General features: G+C 40.5%; 1 protein-coding gene across 1 annotated transcript in view; it reads right to left on the bottom strand.

The window, feature by feature from the left end:
• The window catches only part of NRP1 (neuropilin 1), a 114,841-nt gene that overhangs the window by 32,938 nt on the left and 56,333 nt on the right, over positions 1-25,570 (bottom strand). The window contains exons 5-7 of the mRNA XM_082498929.1: positions 22,347-22,502; positions 19,453-19,619; positions 1,791-1,946 (exon numbers count right to left, since the gene is read on the bottom strand). Of these exons, the coding sequence (XP_082355055.1) occupies positions 1,791-1,946; positions 19,453-19,619; positions 22,347-22,502 (479 nt within the window). The remainder of the gene's footprint in view (positions 1-1,790; positions 1,947-19,452; positions 19,620-22,346; positions 22,503-25,570) is intronic.

Here is a 25,570-nt window from a genome sequence, read left to right as displayed (position 1 = left end):
CAGCGCACAGCTGTCACCAGCGCACATCAGGCTCAGTTATATCTCAAGGAATTTAATATAGGACTTTCATATCTAGCAAGAGATTTTAAAAGGAGCCACGTTTCTTTTCAACAACTTTTTCTTTTCTCTGGGAGGACCCGCTGTATTTTTCTCAAGGTCTGCATCTCACAGAGGAAATGAGTCTTTCTCAAAGTACACAACTCCTTCTGTGTGGTTAGTGCAACACTCGCGTGAAGCTGCCTGGAAGAGATTTGCGGCTGCCTGCTGTTGTTCTTCCTTCAGTAGCCATGTCTCCTTAACTTTTCATTTGAACAGAGATATCAGAGGGATGCTTCTGCGTGGTTTTTTCTTGTCCTCATCAACAGCAAAGTATTGCCACTTTAGAAACCTGATGTTTTTGTAAACCCTTTGAACTAATAACACAGGTTTATGAAGCGTTCTCATAATGAAGGATAACATGTACAATAGAAACTCATGTAAAATGTACTCTTGGAGAGTTTACAAATTGAAGCTGGTAATGAAAATCAGGCATGGTCTGATTTTGAAAGAGGCATTTGTTCAGATTACAGGAACCAGAGCCAGGAAACCCTGTGTCTCATACCAGCGGCAGCATTGGCTCCTCTTGTGACTTTGGGCAAGTCGGTTATTGTACCTTTATACATCATTACACAGTGCCCACATTGTGGCATTTGACCTTCTAAAGTTCCTTCTCTGTAAAACCAGGATAATACCTGTCAAAGAGAAGCTTTCAGGATTCATTTTGTATTGTTTTATAAAGTGCTTCAAAGAAGAAAAATGCATGTGTTAAACACTGCTACCATTTTGATTAGATAAATGTAGTGGACTTGGCATAGCACTTACAGATGAGTCAGGGAAAAAACAGTAACCAAATATTTAGAGCTAGATATGGTTACACTGATAGAGTTTAATATTACACAGCTCTTCTGGGTCTTCACAGAGGGCTCACAAAAAGGCTATTTTGAAAGGAGGTACCACAAAACCTTTCCAGTTGCATCAGCCCCTGGCAGCCTCCGGGGATGCTGCTCCCGGGCACATCCTGAGCGAGGTGGGAAGGAAGGCACAGCCTCACTGGGACTATTCATGTGAGAGTTGGAGCAGAATTGACTTCTCAGTAACGAGCTTTATGCTCATGGTAGCGGATAATGAAGATTTTTCTTATGAGTGTCTAAAGCTGTTTCATTGGGAGGTCACAGAGAGGAAATCTGCCGATAAATGGAAAGGTGATAAAAATCTATAAGGATGGAAAGATGTGCCTAATTATCTGTCTGCATGACCCCCATCACTGAGATGCTTGGAAGTCTAACAAACTACTAACGACTTGCTAGCACTCCTGCAAGACAGCATGGCTACGCACAGGGAGCTGACACGCTGATACACTGCATATCCAGAGCTTCACTGCAGATAAGAGACCTACATATCTTTTAAAAGGTTTCCCATGTTTTTCTCAAGGTCACATGGAAAATCTCTGGCAAACTGGGAAACAGCAGCACACTCCAGGGAAAAGACCCAAATCACTCAAATTGTAGTTGGTACAACAGGTGGTGCAGCACCCTGCACCCTTTTCAGCTGCTCCAGGCTTTGGATGAACAATATCTGTGGCCCATCACTATGGACACAATAGCTATCTTTTGGATTTGGGATATTGTAAACTCTGATCATGCTGATTAAGCCTGTGATACCTTACTCCTCTTTTTTTAACAACTGAGAGTAACTAGACAGATCAATAGCCTATTTCTTGGCCGAAGAGAGGTGAAAGAGAAAAGACTTACAACAGGCTTGTTTCCTTCCTTCAGCGTAATCCAGTCCTCTCCGTTGGAGCTGACATCTACGCGGTACGTTTTCAGATAATATTCTTTCTTTGTTTCTTTTGAGATGGCTCCTTGGGTCCCAATTCCAGAAACAAAGCGGAGAAGGCCTAGATCTACCTGTGGTAAGGAATGAACTGGGACGTGAGGACAATCAGTTCAGAGCATAACAGTAATGCAGAAGTGACACCCCCTCCAGACACCCTCCCTCCCCCCCCCCATGTTTTACAAAGATAATAAGGATTTTATATAAAGGAAATAGCAACATATTATTGATAATAACATATTCATAATCTCTTTTGTAAACAGTGTCATCACAGGAGATGGGAACATGTGCCTAATTAGCCAGAATGGCTATGCACATGCCAGAGAATTATCTTTCCTCTAGGGGGCAGGAATCAGAGACCCCATCAGTGGGAGTGGGAACCACCAGACTGCAGAGAAGTTACTAGAAGTTACTATCCTCAGCGACCCGTCTGGTGAACGATGTTACTTAATACTTACATTAACTACCTTGCATGGATTCTAGTAAGATTCACTGAGGACACAAAGCTGCAAGGCATTGTCAATACAGAGGAGAGTCATGCAGTGAGAACTGAATGACCCTGAGGACTGCAGTATTAGAAACGGGATGAAATTTAATAGTATAACATCAAAGATGTGCACTTAGGGAATGATAACACGAATTCTGCAAAAACCCAGGAGCTCATCACTTGCAAACAGAAGAAGAGAATAGAATCCCATGGTATATTAGTTAGTCACAAGATAATTATGAATCAGTGTGTGATTTTGTTGGGAAAAAGGCAAATGAGTTGCTTGTACCGTATGATGTATTTGAAGAAATCAGAAAGAAACATTAGCACAAGTGCAATAATTCTGTTCCAATTGTCAAATATAGTGAACTTTAATCATTAGAAAATAATGGCATTTTGAACTTGCTGGAGAAATGAATGCTATGGTGTGCACATCAATGCATGTTAGAGGCCTTCTGTCTTCTACAGTCATTCTCTCCCTTTCTCCTTCTCTCGTGAAGTTACCTTGCAACCAATGGGCAGCCTTCCCCTCCCCCAGTTATTCATTTGTCCTCCAGATCTGTTTCCTCATCTAGTTCATCAGGTGGCATCACAGAAGATGTATCGGCATAGCTGGGAGGATGATGTAGGGTACAGGGCTGCAGCTACCCATCTCAGTTCTGCTGGCAAAAGAAACCTTTGTCCTGGTGCACAAGTCCAGCTGCTGAACGGCTGGTACTACGCACAGCACTTTCTCACAGCCAGGTCGGTGACCGCAGCTTTGAAACACCTGCCATTTCCTTCCAGCCTTTCTTTAGCCTTAACAACAAAACAAATCAAACTCAAATTCATCACCCTTTTTCTCTACAGCTAGAACCTTCTCTTTGTTTCCTAGAACAAACCATTTAGTTTCAATATAAAATGATACTGTTCACAAAATACTAATCAGAGTAATTTATTCCTCTAAACTTCAGTTGTCCAGACGTCAGTAGGATAATAATAGGTTGAATTAACCCTTCTCAAGTGAATGTTCCATGAACGTCTCAGGCTTTTTCATTATTTCCAAAGTACACAGGATGCAGAATATACGTCCCCTGTGTCCCACGGGCATCCTTTTTCCTGGATGTATGTCATATATCCAAAGGCGCTGGAGTGGTTAAATCAACATGCTCTGCATTCTCTCTCAAAAGGCTGAAGGAAGTGCTGTTGAGGACAGACTGGCTTCTCAATGCCCATGTCATAGGCAAGGCATTTTGAAGTCTTCCAACACAAGAATAGCAGCCTTGTGTGTCGCAGATCGAACCAGCTTTCAGGGCAAAGCCCCTGCCCCAGTCTTTAAGGCTGGTAAAGTCTATATGCAACATTTTAGCCCTTGTCTTTAGGGGTGAAATACTGCAACATTTTGTTTTGTCGTGACAAAAAAAAAAATCAGTCTTAAAAAAAAATAAAAAATCCCAGCACTGCCTTACAAAAACAATCAAGTGATTTAAAGTAACTGGAGAGTCTCAGATGTTAGATTGTTGCAATCTGAAAGTTAATGGGGGAATCTGGGCATCATTGCGCCGAGCAATCTCAGCTTAACTTCAAATGCTCTCCAAACTGTACTCTGCTGATTGTAAAGTGTGCTGCACTGAGTTATGTCCAATACCACATTCACTTCCAGGCTGAAGTGCACTTGAAAATCTGGAAGTCTGAGGGAGTGCAGAGCTAAGTTATTTAAATGATCTGCTTCTCTTACAATTTGAAACAGCTCTTCACTTTTGAAATGATTAGGGTCCCAAGCCTGTACCGTTCCAACTGATTTGAAATGATTCTAGTAGGGGCTTTTTAATATACAGTAAGTACTTCATTGTGAATAAAGTCAAGCAATGGCCTATTACAAGAGTTCTAGGTATTTGAAGCCAAGTTAAAATTTAACATCGGGGGTTTAGGGGAAGGTTTGATTAGTTGATGCCTGAGTTAACAATTACAGCTACCGGTCACTGACTGTTCAGGCGACTCAGGCTTGTCCCATCAAAGAACTTCAGGCCCCCAAATTTTGCTTAGTCCCAAACGCTGGTTGGTATTCAATACACCCCCTTAACTCCTGAGGCACTGAATATCCTACAGCATCTATCCCACTGCTCAGAACTAAGTCCTAAACACCCAGAGGATATAGATATCTTCCTTCATGCCCGAAACCTGGCAGAATTCAAAAGGCAGGCAGAAATTCTCCTGCCAGAAGTTAGCAGCTCACTGGGAGAGACAGACTCTGAGAAGACCTCTAATTTATTGCCTATAGGTAGGGAAGAGGCAACCTCATTAGCGCTCCTGGCTCCAGTAACTGTGTAATACAGTACAGACGGAGGGAGGCATCTCCTCTTATTAGGGAGAACATCTCTTCACGTAGATGTGCTCTCTCCGGATCAACAAATCTTTGCCTGCTTCTTGAAAACTGGAACTATGTCAACAGCAGTCCTCTCCTGGAGCACTAGAGGCTGATGGCTGGAGTGTTCAGCTGTGTGCCACAGCTTTAAACCCCTTGCAAAAGCAAGCTGTAACCCCCGGCGTGCCACATGCCAGGGAGTGTTTGCTTACAAGCTGACAGAGGGAAAAAGAATAACCTTTCTCCATCAGTGTTTTGTGAGAAAGGAGCAGTGCAAACAAGAAAGATGGGGCTAAGCAGCAGAGAAGTGGAAGGGTTGGAGTGTTTTAGTACTAACTTTGTGTCAGTGCAGAGGTCCAGGAGAAAGGTAGAGCTTAAGGCGTTTTTCTCCCTTTGACAGTTCTCTGCTGTGGCCTCCGGAGAGGAACCGCTCCTCTCCAGGTGCGTACAAAGAGAATTGCAACACTGAGCACCCCTCTGTGGTGCCTAAGTATGTTTGTAAATCAAGCTCTAAATGTACCAATCTTCTTCTCTAAGTAAGGTGATAGAAATAAATTATGTAGAAGACTACCTTGGAAACTGCATGACACATCTTAAAGGGCTGTTAAGCTCACCTTCATTAATCACTTTGTGGTGTATTTTGTTTTTTTTTTTTCCTAATGTCTTTTGAAAGTTTACCTTCTGTAAAATGCAAAATTGTGCATAAAATGCATTCTAAATGGTGCAGGGATTGCTCAGAGTTGACATTCAACCATATCAACTGCTATTAACAACTGGAGCCTGAAGGTACCAAAATGCAGCTGTGGTAAGACACAGTTCTTCCATACTGTGCTATCGAGAGGAACCGTTGCGAAGGACAGCAGCTCTAGTACAGCTGTGTCCACCAAACAGATAGGAGTTCTCATGCTATTTGGAGGTTTATGCTTCTAGAGTCCAACTGTCTGTAATTTTCAGTCAGCTTAGTATGTCCTCTCCACAGAGGTCTCCAAGTGTTAAGGCGACCAGAGGTAACCCATTTTTCTCAGATCTAGCCTCCTCCAGCTGAGATAGTAATACGAATCTTTAACAACTAGCTTTTTGTTTTGGGCTTCTTGTGCTTTTTTGTTTCAAGAACTTGTGTTTCACGTTAAAATGAGCTGTGGAGAGAGGGGGTGATGAAATACAGTACTTTTGAAGATGAACATCAAATGCATTTCCTTGCAATTATTTGACATTTAACTTTCTGCACATATGATAAACAAACATCTGGTATTTATTTTAGAGGATGCGAGTGATTTTGTAAGTTATTGCAGGCTGTATGGCTGCGATCCGAGACAGGCAGCTGTCTCCTAACCTGAAATCATGACATTTCATTTCCATGGCCAGAGTTTCAGCTTTGACTAACTGCGGTCTGTTGCTAGTTCTTTGTTTTTTCAAATTTTGTTCACTTTCATTCAGATTAAAAAGCATATCTTTTCTGGAAAATGATGCCTTAGGGCCTTATCCAAACACACAGCCTTTGATAATTGCCTGTGTTGCAATGTGACTGCCTTTATTGGTAACTACAAGACTGGGAGCAGATTTGCCTATAGGAATTGGCCCCTAACTTACAAGAAATGAGGAACATCTCAAGTGTGTATTTTTTTTTTTTTTTCAGGAGAGAAATGTTCACGTAAAAAAGGCCCAGTTGTTCCTACTTCTAAAATCAATTTCTTTCCTGTGAAAGCATATTGCAAGAGGCGAGCTGTTTCTACATATGAATTACTTCCTCTCTATTTATTCTGCAATATCTTTTAGCATCCAGGAAAAATATTTTTATTGCTGTCTTACCGTCTCTGAAAAATGTGGGTGGGTGACACATTTTTAAGACATAGATATGCAAGGGGTGGCATATGCATTTTATTAGAGACCAGTTGAGGAGAAGGAAAAAGAATAACATTTAGCTCTGCACAATATATCATGTAGCAAATCTTAGCAAACTGCTGGATAAGGAACAACATACAACGCACACAACTTGAAATGAATACTGCTGCTTCCTGTCGTCATACATAACCATGTCATGGAAGACCTTCTTTTCAGAATTAAAATCTGCCTTGCTAAATAAAATACAGTCATTGAGGGAGCTGTAGCAAGGGAGCAGTTTTACCAGCTTTTAACACTCCTACTGTAGGTCTGTTCAACAGCCTGAGAAAATAAAGGACAAAGTGCTGGAGTTTGATTAACAACAGGAAGCTTTTTGTTGTGGGCATCTCTTGTGGCTTGAAAAGCTGTATAATCCATCACTTGACACAACATACCAAAGTAAATATTTTTAGAGAACTGTGTCATTTCCCTAGATAGCATACAGTGCTCTGGGTCAGATTAACTGTTGTGACGCTTCACTGTTCTTCTGTCAAGTATTTAATTAAGCAAGAGTTGATCTTTTTTATTAGGTGTTGCTGTTGATTTGACCAATCATGCTCTCTCATAATGTACATATGACTATCGCTTAATTCCTTTATTTATTGAGCTTTAAGTAAAGAGGAATATAATGCTAAGTAAAAATGGCATAGGCTCTAGTGGAAATTCTGAAAACAGTTTAATTAATTTGAAAATTACTTCCAAAAGTCTTTGTCCTTGAAATGAGTAGTCATTACAAGAGCACAGCTCCTTGATTAATGACAGGGTGGAAATATTCATCCTGGATTTAAGTGAAAATAGTGAAGGCTGTAAACCATCTCAGATCTTTGTGCAAAATTCTCAGTGATATTTGTGGCACCTCCATGAAGAAAGTGAGGAGATCTCCCCTGAGTCACTGAAGTCTTTCTCATTGACCTTGACAGCAACATCCTGAAAGCCCCAGAAGAGAAAGCAGCTAATCACACGCTCACCTTCTAGTCTGTGCCTAACAACTGTCCTCAGTCCGTATGCTTTACTGAACTGACGCTTGTGTGACTTGGCAAAAATGGGGAAGCATGAAAGAGAAGATGAGTTCACACCATAGAAACAGGAATGCTTGGCAGCAAAAAAGAAATGAACTTTCTTTAGCAGTTGAAATATTCCTCACACTCTTCATCTGCTGCCCAAATCTTCTTCTGCAGCAGAATATAACTTGAGTGTAAAGATTCCCCCAACTGAAAACAAATAATAGACTCAAAGGATGCTGTCACGCTGAGATACCGATGCTGGGACTGCAGTATTGAGTACAGTAATATTTTTTTTGGAGGCAGATCAGCCAGTTTCTATGAGAGAAAATTTAAGATAATGATGAAAAAGTACGACTGATGAACATAAGAGAACTTCAGTCATCATTATGGGGATGGTTTGAGAAGGAAAAGATGTAGAAAGTGTAAGAAAAGTGAAACCTAGAAACAAAAAGAAAAAAGACAAGAAAAAATGAGAGAAAAGGCCTCTGTGTCTCTGACAGAGAAAAGATAATGCTTGTGTGGGCTGTGTTGCATCTGGATTCATGGCACATTCTCCCACTCTTATGTTAATTTTTTTTTGCATAAATCAGAAGCAACTAATTAAAAAAGAAATATTTAATTCTGACATGTTCTTTGAACTGGTGTTCCATCTGGTTCTGTTTGAATAGTAAAATCTGCTGTAGTTGTAAAAATTGGCAAGCAGCACTCTGGTAAAGAGAAACAAAAGAGACTCAGTACAGCAGGTTAATACACTAGCATTTCAACTTGAGACATTTCCAGAATTCAGCAAACCAAATCGCTCCAGTATGGAAACTATAAAGATCAAATGTGAAAGAGAAATGCAGTGAGTGGGCCGGGAGAAGCATAGCCACTGGTACACATTAGCTCTGCGTGATTTTCTTTTAGTGTGAGTCTTTGAAGGCGTTTGGTTTAAAAGCAAGGGCAATGCAACGCTCCCCTGAAATGGGCGCGCTGTATTGTATGAAATGCATCCAGCGCACATGCAGTGATAGGGAACGATCCTTCTGCTATTCATTTGCAAGCTCCACCTTACGCATTCATGTGGTGCTCTGATGTAACGCGATCGTTATTCAGAAGACTCAGAAAATACCTTCTTCTTAATTTATTTTTTCTTTACTTGAAAACTACTTAAAGCCTGAACACCAAGATACAATAAACTCTGATAACAAAGGGAGGAAAATGTAATCGTATTGGGATTTCTATAGACTCTGGGATCTAAGTAATCAGCATCTTATGCCATTTGAACCCTCCCCTGTAGCAATGAAGAGAAAGGCTGATTAACTCCCAGTGCTTTAGAAAAAGATTGTTTTACATCTTGCAGGAGCATATCTTGCAGTGAAATATTACTTCTTTAAAATGAAAACCTTTGCTTCGGCACTACATTAACTTGCAAATGGATAACCTAAGACACATACAATGACTTGGTCAAAAAAGGAGGAATGTGAATGGCCCCTTTCTCCAGCTAAGATACTTAGGAACCCTTGCTGAGCAATAAATGAGTCAGGAACGTAATACTTTTAATTAACGTTTTCTGAATACTTATTTGTAATTTACATTTAATTTTAAACCTGAGCTTAATCCTCTGATCTGGAATGAAGACAACTATTTAGTGCAGTTTGAATGTAACCTTCCCCAGTTTGTGTTAGAAACTATAGAAAAAGGAAACTCTATAGCAATACTTGCAGAACCACTCTTTTCTGAGAGAAGGACATAATTGTGGGACTTTTTTTTCCCCCAAGTGTACTGAGGAACTAATGCACAAATGGGAAACAAGTAATCCAAAGCTCCTCTATCAGACTGCTTCACGTGGGAATAACTGGGCTTTGGGCAGAAAACACTGAATTTTGGCTATAAAGTTCTTCTGTAGCATTTTTTTGCCAGCTGCTGTCCTGTTGAAATCACAGGGCACAGGCAGCAGGGCTCGATTTATAATACATTTTTTGTGTTTCGAATGTAAGTGCAAAATTACACATGCATAAACACATGAAATAAACTCTGCTTCTTCCTGTTTCACAGCATACCTATGCTAATTGGGAAGGAAGCTGGTAAGCGAGGGGATGATATAATATGCAGGATTAAACCTCTGCTGTCTCAGACAGCACACCTTGATGGCGTAGATAAATCTGACTGTGCAATCACTGTGTTCAAAGAGAGTTCCACTGAAATCACTGGAATTTGTTACACTCAGATATTTTTGAAAGTTCAGGCTTTGGGTTTTCTGTAAAAAATAGCAACAAAATGGGGAAAAACTGCTAGTGTCTAAGATTTAATACTTTTTAAACCTAATTTCACTTGCAATTGGAATAGGTGTATAACCTGTGTCACGCAGAAATATATGTATTTTCTTGTGATCAGCTTTCTCATCTTGGAAAATCGGCACAGTCTCTTTAAATCAGTCAGTCATCCACAGGAGTCTGCATTCATTTATTCTCTGTTAAATGGAACTGTCAGTTTTGTTGCACCAAAATTCGATTTTCTATTTCATACACATTGTGTATGATGATTTTAATTTACTACTGGGTCACCAAGCAAGTCACTGCTTTTTTAAAATATGAGTTTCTGCTGCCTTCTAGAAAAATGTCAAGTAGCTGCAGTTAGATGGTGTGGTGAGGGTACTGCAAATGTGCAGTGAAAAATGAGAGGCAAAGACTACGCGTGCAAAGATCATTTTGCTTTTTCCTTGGTGTGTCCCTCCGAGGAAATGCACACGTATAGATGAAATACTTCTGGGGCTGTGATTTGGAAGATGCACCGCTGAGGGCGGTGCTCTCATCCCATGCCAGAGGAGGAAGCAGGACAGCACAAGGGATGGTGCAGGCTAGTGACTACCAAGGCAACTTGCCCCCTGGTGCTAAAGCAAACCAGTGAGACTGACTGCACCCCAGCTCAGCCCTTCTCTCAACAAAGCCCACTCAAACTCCACCCGTGGGCATTACATTTCCAGGGTTTTCCTGACCAAAGAATGGTGCCCGGTTTGTGTAGCCCCACCTGCGCTCTCTAAAAGTTGCTCTATCTCCAGCTACGTAAAGCAGCTACGCAAATCTATTGATTTTCAAGTGCTGTGGATTTTTAAAATAAACACAGGATGTGTTTTCTTAGTTAAGCCTATCATTAAAAGGGGGGAACACTCCTACGGACAGTTAATTTTTATGGCCTGATAAGAGCATTTTAAAATTATTCTGTGCTATGTCAGCCCGTCCGTCAGCCCATAGCTTGAATTTAACAGGATTTGCAATGGAGGAGCCTGCTCCTGTCTGCACTAAGGCTGAAAGCTGCCTTAGTCTATGGTACAATAATATATAACCTAAATATGACCAGTTAAAATATGCCCTGGTTTTATATGTGATAGGACAAATCGATCTTTTCAGCAGCTTCAGAGGATCCACACCAGAAATGAGTTTGGCCCAAAGCGTTCAACGCAGGAGGCTACAACGAAGATAAGGACCAGACTACATGGGTACAGCTGATTGGTGGAAGTTACGTGTAAACAGTGCTTCTCTGACGAGAGCCGGTTGTTCCTGAAAACCTCAGCTTAATGTTTGGTCTCTGCTGGTAGGTTTTGTTTATTAGGCAGCTATGAAGTTTACTCTGATGCCTTTTTAACGCGTTTTTTAAAACCTTGAATGAAAAATGAAAACAATAAAGATTAAGTAAAAATAGAAGTATTTTCCTGTTGAAATACACTTTTTTTTCGTCTTTCTTTTTCTTTTTCTTTTTTTTTTTTTTTTTGGGAAGAAGACAAATTGCTTTCTGAAGGGCAGGTATTTACCACTTGGAAGAAATCTCATTTATCCTTCTACTTTACCTATTTTGCTACTGCTGTGAAAATGTCACCTAATGGGCAGAACAGAATTAAACTGGGACAGAAAAGCAGGATGACACAAGGATAGGAGAGGCAAATAATAGCTCAGCAACAGAAAATCTGGAGCACGGATGCCGGGATGGGGAAAGGCCCATAGGACTCGTGAACTCTTCAGCTTCATACTACTGTGCAGGTGCGGAAAGAGTGAATAAAAAAGCACAATCGTCTCAGCAAAGCACTCAGCAGTACACCTATCATCTCCAACCGAGGGTCAGCCCCGTGAGAACAGAGACCTTTAGCTCAGTAATGGCTCTACTTATTATAACATGCCTCAGCTGTGCGTTCCTACCCTGTGTTTCTAGCCACCACCCTCAGTCACTTAACTGCTACCCTTGAGCTCTACCTCACCCGCCGTTTGGCACCTGCCTAGTCTTGTAGGTTAATTTAGTTCTGCTGGACTCAGAAAAATCTCCTTTTGAGATACCTTCTTTCCCATCTGCAGAAAGTCGTGGCTGCGGTGGAGCAGATGTGTTGCAGTGCCTGGTAGCTGGGTGGGCAAGGCTGCTCAGCCCCCACGGGGTCTGCAAGCCATCTGGGAGAGAGCTCCCCTACCAAGGAGAATGGCACAAACAACTGATTTTTTGGCTTGATGGCAGTCTGAAAACCAGCAAACAATAACAAATGTTTTGAGTCAAGCCAAACACGTGAACCTGGTGAATGGGAAAAAAAAAAAAAGAGAGAGAGAAGAATAATTTTGTACAGATTTTTTTTTTTTGTGGCTTTAATTTCTGTGAAAGAAAGTAGAAGGAAAAGATGTTGTGATGTAAAAAAACCTGTGGTATTTAGTTTAAAAACACATTTAAATGTTTTAATTTCTTTCCCTCCTGGAACCAACTAGTGAAAGTGAGATAAATTTACAAAATTATTTTAGTAGATGCTGAATCAGTGCTTTTGCTGGACACATTTTTAATTCGCTATCTCAGCTCTAAAGGGCCATCTGTCTTGCAGCCGTTGAGGAGATGTAGGGGTGGACTGGGAAGTGGATGCATAGGTAATTACAGAGTTATATACAAACTACTCAGATCTCTGCATAATGGATCCCCTGAAAGAACTGAAACTATTATAATGATTAGACTGGTAGTGGAGGCTCGGAGGGGCTTTGCTTCTGCTGCTCCTCCATATGTTGCGTGCAGGATTGCTCGAAGCCGCGCAGGACTCCCCTCTGTATTAGGGCTGATGTTGAAACATGTCAGAGGGAGGCAGAGAGAATTTTCTTCTAAACTGCATTTTGCACCTGCACTTCTGGAGCAATGAGGCTGCCAATGGTTTTGCACAGTTCTCTGAGCATCCCTTCAGCCTCCCCAGAGTGATAAATCTATAGCTGGGAACTTTCTGGTACTAAAATAGCTCTTAAAGCACTTTGAATAATCAAAAAAACCTTCATACTTTGTAGGGCCCTTTTATTTCTCCCTCTCCCTCTTGTCTAATTTCAGTACTCGCCTTTGTGAAACTCTACCATTTATTCGCATGTCACAGTAAATAAAGGTACGAATGTATCCTGCTGGGTCAATTAACCCTGGTTCTGCGCTGTGTCACAGTCTGTATTGGCTGTGATTTCCAGAAAGGAATATTCTTTTGTCATTCTTTGCCCATGTGCAAAGTATGTTAAGACTGTAAGATAACTGTAACACTTTTCCACACAAAGCTAACTCTGCTTTTTGTAATTTCTGGAGTGCAGTTATGAACTGTAAAATGTCATGAACCAAATACATGACTTGTATTCTAAAGTGGTAGAGAAGACAAAAGACTGACAGTTTTTGTGCTTTCATGTCAGTGTGCTCCCTAATGATGGGCAAGCCCTGCCACAAAGCCTCTGAACTTCAGCTCTCAGGCAGCCCTTCAAAGGCTAGGAGAACTGGGAGGCTGAGGTTTCCCAGGTTTCATGTTATTCTGTCCAGTAATACGATGCACTTCACTGCGATATCAAACTCCAAAAGAAACAGAAATAATAAGAATAAAAATAACAGCCATTGTTGACTTGCACTTCCTTGGGCTTTCATGTGAAACACTTAGATAAGCTTGCACGGTAAAGTCAACCTAAACAGCTGCCTGATGTAAGAATAAACCTGTTAATGAAACAAATGTGCTGTGCAGCAGCATATATAAATACTGACTATATTTTTAAGCGAATACCCGATAAGGAAATAAGCTATGACACAGATGAAAGGTCAAGACACCAAATGATGAACTGCAATTATTTTCAGAAGTGCTACAGGAATAAATCTGTACTAATCTATACACCAGTTCACATCAGCGATGCATGCTTCTGGGTTTCACTTACAAAGGAGCAAATAATGAAGAACGTAGGTTACTGCAAATGTAAAGGAATGAAGACAAATGTGGAAGGAAAATTCCACCTCAGGCGTCCCTCTCATTCTGGAGAAGTAGTGTATACATAGAAGTGTTTTAAATCAATGGAAGTATATTTTCCTTGAATGGGAGAGTTAGTGTTAAATAAACAACTGATATTTCAATCAGTGGAGGCGAGGGGGATCTCCCAGGCTGCTTTTTGAGGAGGCCTATTCTTACCCCTCTCTGGCCTTTCTCCAGAGCCCTAAATGCCGCACGATGCAGTGGAACAATTTTGCACCATATCAGCTGATATTCCTCGGGCTGACCGGTCTAGAGAATTACTCTGCAAGACTCGTAGGTGCCAAAGGGACGGGTGGGGGATGAGGCAGGCAGAGCCCCGAGGGAGCAACCAGATCTGGTCCCTGTGCCAACCTCTGACTTTGGCCATTTCCACATGATATCAGATATGTGCCCTACTCAGAAACCCCACAGTACAAATTCGGGCTGGATTAGCCATTTATGTCGTATTAGCCAGGACACACAATCGGGAGTTCATCTTGGTATATGGCCTTATGTCAGCTGCAGAATGACAGATAATACCCGATCCAGAGTATAATGTCTATTTATGTTAACCTCCTGTTAACCTTTTTTGAACAAATTTGAACTGGCAGAGTGTGTTTATACCAGAGTAGTGCATTTTGGTTTATGGCTGCAAAGTTTTGATCTGATACTAGGATTCTTAAAGCTGGATTTATGGTTTTGTCCAACCCCAGCCATAATATGAACTGAAGATCTTGTGTTATTAACAAACATACTTTGCTTTCTGGGCAAGCTCGCTCAGTGTTAGAGGATGAGAGAAAAATTGTGCCACCCAGAAACTACCATCCAGTTTTGCGGGAGTGTAAAGATTTGTGTTATGTGCATTAGAAGAAACATTTTGATAGAAAACATACAGATTCCGCAGTAAAAATACCCAGAAGGTGTTGCTCCTTGCAGGTTTGAAAACCCACACCATTATGAGGATTGATGATAGCACAGGTTCCCAGTGACCCTGGTAACAGGCAATCAGCCTCTCTTCGAAACCACACACACGTGGGTCTCAAGTGTCTGTAGCTGATGGCACCTATCTGGCGGGGCGGCTCCTCCTGGAGCGCCCCAGCGCCGGCGCTGCCCTGGGGGGCTGCTGGCCACGACCCATCAGGGCGTCCCTCAGGCGCAAGGGCTTGCCATGGCCAGCGGCCCGCAGCTCCTGCTCAAAGGCTTCCGAAATAAGATGCAAAAAGTTTCCTAAATATGAAGATTTCACATCTTACTTTTTCAGATGAGTGTAAACGTAACTGCTGTTCTTAAATGCAAACATTAAATCTACTCTGTAAAAACACAATTACTGCTGCCATGGCAGAAATCAGTCGTCCCTTTTGAAGGAATGCCTTGAAAATGCAATCATAAAATCCCTGCACGTTATGGATTTCATTAACATTGTACTCCCCTAGGATTCCCAATTGCACAATAACAGGAGTTCTTTAAATTTTAAATACCACAGACAGGAACAGTTTCACTAAAACCAGATGTGAAACCCTCGCACTGGCCTTCTTACTGGTTCTGAGTACTGAAACTGGCTGGTAATTGATACCTATTAACATGTTTGTTGTTCAGATTACAGAAATGGAAACACTATACTATTTTTCCTGTGAAAGGATACGTTAATGAGGGACAATGACTTATGCTGCAATGGCAGTTCCCTGCTCTTGTTTGAATTAAAGGGCTGTTTTAATTTTTTATTTTAAATTATGCTATTTTGCACTGAAGGGTAGTCAAGTGTGTGAAACGTAAGTGTAATAAACAAGTAGACTGAGCTTAAGGTTGAGGAGCTAATAACGTACCATATGACATTAAACTAACTTCATGCCTATTTTTGGCAGCCCTTGCCTCATGCATATCTTTATTCCATTTGTATTAGAAAATTCACAGACTTTATTAATGTGTTTTTAAAGAAGAAATTCAATCTGGAGTGACTCTGTTTCTGATTATGGAGTCACTCCAAATCTCTAGTCAGTTGAGCAATTTTCAGAAGTGTGTTTGAGGGTAAAAATAAAATGGAGAAAGTACTGTGCTGCCTTATGGTGTGACTGCGCTTTGGATATTTTGAATCTAAGCTTTGACATTTATTTCCAAACAACTAAGGAACGGAAGGGACGGGCAGCTTTCGCTGAGCAGAGCCCTGTAAGCTGGCGGCATTCAGATGAACTCAGGAGTTAGTACCTTGTTGGCCACAAAGAAGCAATCTAGTTTTTCCACCAAAGAATGGGTTTCACGTCCACAGATGGAATTCATGCAAACCCATTACTAACAACAAGCCAACACTATTTTCCTAATTATTTTCAGCGAAATGGTCCGAAAGACGTCAACACCTCAAAGGAGACAATCATATCGCATGCCCTCTAGCCGTCCTCTATAGATACAAATCTGCCTTTGCTGATATTTAACTGAGGTTTTCTGTTTCTTTTGTCTTAGCAAAAACATTAACCTTGAAGGGAGGGGTAAAAGGAAGGGAAAGGAGAACTATAATATTTCCCCTATACAAAAAATGGTACACTAAGGAAATTAGTATTTGGAGCTGAATTTTCAAGCTGCTTTGCCCATGTATGGTTGTATGTACCTCATATACATGCCGTAGTTGCATATGCATATGAGCAGTTTGAAGGGAGACATCACTACTTAAGCAGCTGCAGTGCGTGTGCAGGTATGGAAACCTGCAATCGTGAAAAGATTAATGAATATTGGTATACGCAATTTTTTTTTTCTCTCAGACAAAGGCATATAGGCAGAAATTTGCACTTTAACAGTTCCAAGTTCAGCGTTGCTGTGTCATTCAGACTGTTTTTTGCTGTTGGATATTTTCTGGACTTCTTGCACTGTGTAACAAAAATCCATTTATGCTGTACTGCATAAAATCCTTCAAATAAATCACTAGTTTACAATAGCATACAGAACAAAGCAGAACAAATTGACCTCAGTCCTTCATATCCAAGTGTCTTCCTCCTTTTACAATATATTACAATTTTTTTTAACAAGTAATTTCAGAGTATTTTATTAGTTGCATGTCCTTGATTGTTTGTCTGTAAGCTCTCATGGAGAGCAACATCTGTTCCTGTGGCTATTTGTACAGAGGAAACGCAGGATTTCAATATTTTATCCAGATACAAACTCGCAACACGCGCTTACTGCCAGTGGCATCAAACCTTTGCAGAAGATAGCGGTTCACGTGTGCAAGCACCCTGTTACTGAGGTGCCTGACGGTCTGAAGTGCTTAGCACCCGTCTCAAGATTGACAACTAAGTTTAACAGGAAAGCATTTAGAACACATTTGGAAGTTTGAGTTAGCGATGTTAGCATTGAATTAAACCATAATAAATCAGTATAAAAATTAATATCCTCCTGACACAAATGGAACCAAAGATGAGTTAAACTGTTGTACCTCGTGAGAAGCCGGGGATGGCATACTCAATCTCCAAACCAGCTCGGTTGCCTCTGCTAGATAGGTTGGGTAATAGAAACAATTAACTGTTCTCCCACGACACGTTAAGCGTGCCTGTTCAATGCAATGAATCTTCAAGCAAGACTTTGAAGGCTCAGTCTTGCAAACAAGACCCAGCTCTGCAGAGAAGGCTGTTGTGGCCTAGTTGCCCTGCCATGGATTCTGCCTTGGGGGGGTTGGTCCCTCCGCACGGGCCCTGGGCAGTGGAGGAGATGCCCTAGGGCTAGGCTGCTCAGGGAAATGGTTCCTGCTGCCTTTTCCAAACCAGGGGATGGGTGAAGTAGGTGAGACCTGTGGCGTGAGCAGTACAGCATACAAATAACCACCAAATTCTTGGCTGATGTGGTAGCTGGAGGCAGTGTAAAGCTGCTAAAAATTATGCTCAGTGGTTGTTTCAGCCCCTGAGCACCCTGGTTTGCGGCAGAAGGCAAAGGAGGCTGAGAACTTCATGGGCAGGAGGCCTGAGGTATCCTGAGCTGTTTTAAGCACAAACTCCAGAGTAGCTTGGATTCTGTTATGTGTTTGTTATTAAAAAAGTTAATGTTTAAAAAAGTCCTTTGAAACTTTTTCTCAGAAAGATCTAGTTCTAAGTGGAAGGATTAAGCTATGTATATATATGTACGTAGTCATCATAACTTAATAAAGCTAATAAGCACACAGAACACATAAATGAGATTTGACTAGCTCTCTTGTTTTGATTATCCAGTCATAAATGCATAAGCGACAGCAGAAAAGAAGGAAATAAAGAAAAAGTGGCGGCCCTCCGACCAGATGAAACACATGGAATTTGATTCTGATGCATTCCACCCTCTTTCCCTGTGCATTCCATGGATTGCAAGTGGCAATGATTAATAACAAGCCTTGCACTTAGATAAGGCTGGGGAGATTTTAACATTTATTCCTAAGTAAGGAAAAAGGATCAACAGATTATTTTTTTTTTTTGCCACTCTGAAGTCTGATTAGGTCCATTATACACGATTACCAAGTTGCCAAGAGCTCAGGATGTGTAGGGGCCCCTAAACAGGACACCTGAGAGTCCCATTGTGTGCCAAGGATCAGAAATAAAAGATTTCCCCCTCTTTCTTCCCTTTACTAACTACTACTCAACATGTTTTTAAGCTTTCTTGCAGACAGCAAACCTCACAGGAAACACCAATGTGAACATTCATATGGACGGCTAATAAGGCATTGTTTTTATATGTCAGTTAGTAATTTCCTGTAGAAAACAACAGAAGCAGGAGGAATGTTTCAAATATATGAACAAGTTTTCAATATTAGTAATATTGATCTAATATGCTCAAGCCTTTCTCTTAGCTTTTGCCAACATAAATAGAAACTAGGTTACAACTAAGAAGTGTAATTCAACCTACAATTGAGATAAAGCCGTGCTTTTTTCACCTAATGATATTAATAATTGCCTGCTAGTATAGATTATTTGTATACAGTAATTCATATGAATAATTTTAACCTGTTCAGGAAGCATGTGCCATTAAGCTATGGACCTGATAACAAATAGTAAACAACAAGCCCAAGTAGACTGACTGAACTCAAGGAGTCTCTTCGTGGCGACAAATGTCTGCATGATTTCTCCTGCACTAACAGAGCAAAGCCAAGGCAGCCAATCTTGTTAATGAACTTTGTGTTTAAGGATGTGGAAGAATAGCCACTAGACAGAGACCACTGAACTCATTTCATGTGTAACATATTCTAGAAGAGACATAGGTCTTCTGAGGTGAAATCTGAGTGCACGAAAACACCATGCCGTATTAATGCTTAGCTGTAATCAGCTAGAGACATAGCACATGCTCAGTTTACTGGGACATTCCACTTTAAGTGCATGTTAAACTAATATTGACTTTTCCACTAAACCAAAATCTCTGTTATTTGTGCCCAGAAGACTGAAAAAACAACAGACGTGGGAAGCAGAAGAATTAATCTTCCTGACCTTTTCTTTTTTTATACCTTTGGGAGTCAGTCTTTTTTTGTGTGTCTAATAGGGAATGTGAGCTATTCACTTGCAATGATTCTTAGATTATGTAGAAGTACTTTACTGTGTTATTTTTTTCTTTTTTTTTTTTTTTTTGCATTCTCCACATTCAATAAGCTCCACAGAGTATTATTAATAATATCTTTAAAACGTTATCTTTTTACCTGTATCCATTCTCTGATAGAATCTTCCCCTGGGGTCCATCCATTCTCAGGGTAATTTAGCCGGGACCTTTCTGAAGACCAGATAGCGCTGTACTGGGAGGATACAGTGATTTGATCAGAGAGAATTTCTCCTGACTCCATACCTAGTGGTTCCATGCACTGGAAATCTGAAGAAAAATAAATTACCATCATTATTATGGTCAGCTTTTTGATTTAGACTTTGAATAATGAAAAGGTTTTCCTGCTTTGAATATGAATATCTAAAGAATTTATTTTTATGTGACTTTGAATTCTTTAGCAACTTTAAGTGAGGCAGTATTGGGCTTATGGTGTCATTCTTAATACTGTCATTCGAGTTGCCATGGCAATTCCTGCAATAATAATGCTATACAAATATTTTTAGCCCAGCATTGTAGCCATTTCAATATAGGACAATAGAATTCTCTTTTCTAGGGTAGCACAGGCACTTCTGTGGATTCATAATATAAACCAACGTATGTTCAACTCATAATTATGCACAAAGGCAGGAAAGACAAACCAGATGACTGTATAACATAATTTTATTTTAAAACTATTTACTCCAGTAAAAAAAGTACAAAATGTTTTTAAAATATTGTTAAAACTCTAGCCATTCTCTTTTGATCCTGGACACCAGAAAGAAACAGAACAACAAAATTTGAATCCAGGCCAGAAGAGTATTGACCCAAGGGAATTACCACCTCTTCTATAACATAATGTATTTTAAATGAGTTGATCATCTCCATCCAATCTCTTTTTGTTGTCACAAAAATTACCAAGATAGATAGAATCAATCGACAACCCAATCACTATAGTGAGTTCAAAGGCTGACAGGGCATGGAGACTAAATTCTTCTCTCACTCTTCAAAAATAAGTGCTCTAACCCCCACCGAAGCAAGCAAGGCCAGTGACTTTTGACAGAACCTCCCACCCAGCTGCTCACGCACCCCTCTGTCAGAGGTTTACCAATCCCATTGCAAGGGCAGGAGAAAATAACAGGCACCTAGGCTTCTGTTCAGGGACTTCATAGTATATTAATGTAATTCATTCCTTCATTAGCAGTTTAAGGTAGAATACCAGTATGTGAAGTGGAGGCCCTGACATTTGGGTACCCACTCTTTTTTATTACACTTTCTCTGGAGCGGATGTACCTCTAACAGAGGGTTAGGTGCTGAGCTGAAGGTTTCAAAATCTATGAGTTGGAAAAATATTCTGATTTTTCAATGAAAATTAAAATTTTCTGGAAAAAATATTTAAAACCTTCTATCCGGGATCCAGAAACTTACGTTCAGCGATGCTATCAGAGTACATTGTAGGACTTGTAGTTAGGGTGCCCCATAACTGAGCTATGAAACTTGTTGCCAAAGTGCATTTCCTGTGGCATGCCATGCTTTCCCCCATTTCTGTGCTGCTTCAACGTATCAGGGGCCTTGGGTGAAGTACTGGAACTGAACTACTTTAGGGTAAGTAAATTAACTTCTGCTTGGAATCAGGACAGCCATAGACCACTACAAAGAACTGCAGACTTGGTAGGTGGGAGTCATATTAAAATATCTAAAAGGTAGGTGTCTAGTTTGATCTAGACTTGGGCTTTCCCTGTAGACTACTGAGAGGGACAAGTACCTCCTGGGAACACCTCACATGTCTGAAATAAGTAGGCTGAGCTGTCCTCTGGAGGGTGACCCTCTCTGTAGTGACAACACAAAGAGCTGAAATTAAGTGAGAGGAATCACTCCTCTGTTTAAGCCTGCATCATAGAAAATGTTTTCTCTTATCATCCAAAAGGGTTTTCACACACACTGACTTCTCCTGTTCTGTTGTCCTGTGTTTAAGAGCGGAAGGCATCCCAGCTTAGCAGATATTCTTAATTCTGGCTCCAGCGTGATGATGCCTCTGCAGCCCAGGGAGGATGACTGTGGAGGTGGCCTACATGGGGACCCAAGTTGCCTGTGCTAGCTAATGAAGGGATAGCAGCAGTGTCTACATAAGTAGAAGACAAACTAGCTGGAGGTACCATCTGAGAAGGACAGAGGAGGATGCTACCCATCCGCAGAGGCTGGGGTATGTCCTGTTCCCTCTTCCTGGCCGTGCATGTACGAGAATGCTATTAAAGAGGCAAGGGGCAGAGGAGAGGTGGGGTGTAACAGAGATAATTTCAGTTTACTCATTTTTCTTTTGTTCCTTCTTTGACTAAACAAGTACATCAAATCTGAGTGAATCCGCTCAAAACTCAGCAAGCTGCAGAAAGGAGAGTTTGCTTTAAAGTGTGTGTTCTATCATTGAGCAAAGCAGGGAAATCTGCAAGGACATGGTGTAACACAGCCCCTTATTTTCCTGCGTCTCCCTCACTTCATTTCATTCTCTGTCCAAAGGGTAAGCATGAAAATGAGGCAACTGGGAAAAAAATACGAGTCAGAGAACAAAGCTTAGATAGCTTATGAAATGGTTTAACAAGAGCACATATATTAAATGGGTTCTTTTTATTCAAGAAATCGATCTTCAAAGCTTATTCCATGTAATAAAAGAAGGCTTTAGATAGTGCATTCATTGTTCATGTTTCATTGTTTTAATGCAAGTGTTCAATTGCTCTGCATTCCTGTGTTTCCTCGGTCAGCACAGTTTTTCACAATAATTATCCCAACTTCCTGGCAATACTGCAGAATAAAACTGTAAGGAGAATTCTGCTTCTTGCAGTGCTTTTCAAAGGGCAGCTGTTCTTTAAAGGAAAAAAAAAGGAAAAAGAAAAACAGAACCAACCCTTCCCCACCACCTTATTTATTTAAGGTTTCTTTAAAGTTTCATGCAACACCTGGTGTGCAAGAAGACATAACAGAGAATATTTTCCAAGAAGCTCTGCGGGATAGATAAATACTGACCTTCTGATACACTGCTCTGCGACACGCTGTAGTTTGCTGAGAATCCCTCTTTTGCTATTGCACTGTCAGTGTAAAATGCCATTGAGAGAATCCCTGTTGAAGACCGGACACGTCCTGGGTTGTTCTGTCCACAATAACGCCCTATGTGCGGGCCAACTGCAAAGAGACAGGATATAATAGTAAACTACCAGTTCTACTACAACAATAGATGCCACCACAATAACCTCCTAAAGAGAATCCCTCAGCAGGAAATAGTGAACCTCTACAACAGTTCAAAATGACAATATTGTCAATACCCTAGTGGTGAAGAATAAATTGCTTATCCTACCCTAGTAATCTTACTTCTAAAATGTTCCAGATAGCACTCCATAAACCTCTGAAAATATAAAGAACCAGGATTTCAAAAAATGTCCTTCAAAGTGCGCAGAGAGGGCAACAATATGCAAAATTACATATACAAAACACCAGAAGTATTTTCCAAAACGTGACTGAAGCACCTATTTATGACAAGGAATTCTGATTAACCCACCCAGTTTACAAGATGCTCTGGGAACAGGAGTTCAAACAGCACCTTCCAGGATTTATGCTGAATACCGCAGATAATCTGTTAATTTTATAGCGAACTTAGAAAAACATTTTTGCAACCCTATTGAGGCTGTGACCAATGACTTCAACTCCTCCTATTTAGGCTTTCAGCACACCCTCGCGGATCTTTTGCCCGTATGCTTAATATTAAAGAATACTGTAAAAGAATTCAAGAGGAAAATCTTAATCCTTTCAAAAGAGCAAGGATTTCTTAAGTATATCTCCATGACACAGAACATACACACAAACACACACACATGATCAGTCTCAGTGTTAATAATGTATAAACCAGTTCCTGATATTTTTCTGGATTTCCTGTGCAGTGAGATAATCTTTTTCCTTAATTAAGCTACTCAATTCACAACCAACATATGTGGCCTCCCAGCACTTGAGCATTCCCTACAGATAGGTCCCCAGGCTGTTGAATAGTGGTACATCTGTGCTTACAAACAATAAGAAAAGATAATGCTAAAACCCATCCATGGAGTCAATCATGAAAATAATCATAAGACGTCATTCTAATGCTTACACCACTGGCTTTCCAGGCTTAAATTAACACCTTGTCATTTCTCTAGGAAGTCCATTTCATTTTCAGTTTAAAATATAAAATGTTTATATATCCTAATTATTCACAGTTCAACGAAAATCCTCAGCTAACATAATTTTGTAGTCATTTATTGGCATTTTCCAACAAGTAAAACAGTTCCAGCTTGGAATAACTTTATTATGTAAGCTACACATTTCTGTAAGGCCCTGAAGTTGCCAGAAAGAGGGAGCTCAGATGTTATAGCTCTTGCTGCCAGCATGTGCTTTCCTATCCATATTCTGGCCATAGTTAGTCTTCCATTGCTTTGGCAATCCCATGGCATTTAAAATACCTGCCAGTTCAGCCCTTTTTTCCACCAGGGTTGTCCAACACAGTGTTGACTGAATGAAACACGCTATAGAGGATATGAGTTGAATTCTTCTTCTTTCTAGAAATCATTAAAGCTTTACATTTTTATTATTTGAAGTGACAAAGTTGTTTGAGACTGTTACGATTAGTGGCTTTTTAAAAACACAAAACAGTAACCCCGCTCCAATTGCTGCAGGTTTTTTCTTTTCTTTGCATTTTCTATGTGCAAAGAGCTCTGATCCTGCTCTTTCCCATGATGGCCTTTCAACATTATAGTTGCTGATATTACTCTGAACTACAAGAAAATAAGGAGGATAAGGCCACCATGTTATGGCACTCTGAGCCTCCCTCCTCCCATTTCCTGTAGGGAAGCCTCTTTGAAATGACAAACAGAAGAGAACTTTGTTTAAAGCAGACAGGCTTTAAGATTCCCCATGACTCACTGGTTTATAATTTTTAAGACATATTCAGTGGTTCTGCATTTCAGTTTTCCACAGATTGGCCCTGCTATCATTTCTAGCTGTGTAGACGCACGAGCCAAAAACTTGCAGAAAATGACACAAAGAGGTATTGAATTTTTTTGCACAACATGTAAACCTTAGCTTACTGAGCTAATACGGTATTGATCTAAGCAGAACTGGATGAAACGGAGATTCTTATTCTTCTTACATAAATAGCTAACTCAAAGTTCTCCTTTTTTCCTTTCAAGTCTTGAAAACTTTTGAACGACAAATAAATTATCAAATGTTTCAGGTGTTACTACAACAAATAAACGCTGTGTAGGGAACACCATCTGAGCAATCATTCAAGGGCTGATACTGCTCTCTGCTCAGGTAGACTATGCCACTGCTTTTTGTTAACTGTCTTCCTGACCCTTCTTTAAGAACTGAGATGGGCTCTCATTATAGACCATATATAGTTCCAAATGGGAATTTTAGGGTGGCAGGTGCTAAAAAGTCATTAGGCCCAGAAAGCTTTTTGCAGCCTCTACATGTAGACCATCATGTCGCTTTGCCTGCATCCCCTAGGAAGGCTTACTCCAAATAAGAGTCACTTGGAGTCCTCACTCAAGGACACTTCTACGTTACCTGCGGAACAGAGGCATCTCGGTGAGCCAGCTACTTCACCTGACTGCTCATGCTGTAGCTATTTCTGGGACCTTGGCTCCCCTTTCCACTGGCATAGTATGATATAGTGGAAACCTGAGTAACTTTCAAGTTAAAAGGTGGAAGAGCAACTAAGAAACCTGTTTTGCAAGCTTTTCCCAAAATGCAGAGTCCAATTCTAGAACTTGAATAAATCCTTGATTACTCTTAATTCGTATGTTTGAAGGTTTACAGATCTGAGTGTGGAACATACAGAATATGGCTGGTGGTTTAACACTAAACAGAAACCTTACCCTTACTAATTGTTCTTTTCTTTTCTACTGTTTGCCCTTCTGGACAAAGAGTATTCGTATCAGGAAATTTTGAGACGTACTGAAGTACACATTTGCACATCCAGTTGAAATCTTAGCTTTTGGAATTAATTTAGAAAAACCTCAATGAAACACAAGCAAGAAAAAATGGTATATCAGACATTTTAAAATATGAAAAGAAATGTTATGTCGGCTAGCCATTTTACCGAATTTTAAAGCTGGTCTTTACAATTACGTTGGTGTGCTGTGGACAGCATTTTCCCAACGGTATGATTGCTATTGACAAAACATTTGTACACAATTTAGGATGCTAAAGAGAAAGGGCTG

This window comes from Vanellus vanellus (genome assembly GCF_965231255.1).
Source record: "Vanellus vanellus genome assembly, chromosome: 2".
NCBI lineage: Eukaryota > Metazoa > Chordata > Aves > Charadriiformes > Charadriidae > Vanellus > Vanellus vanellus.
Note: the sequence above shows the minus strand (reverse complement) of the source record. Positions and strands in the feature narration are given on the sequence as shown.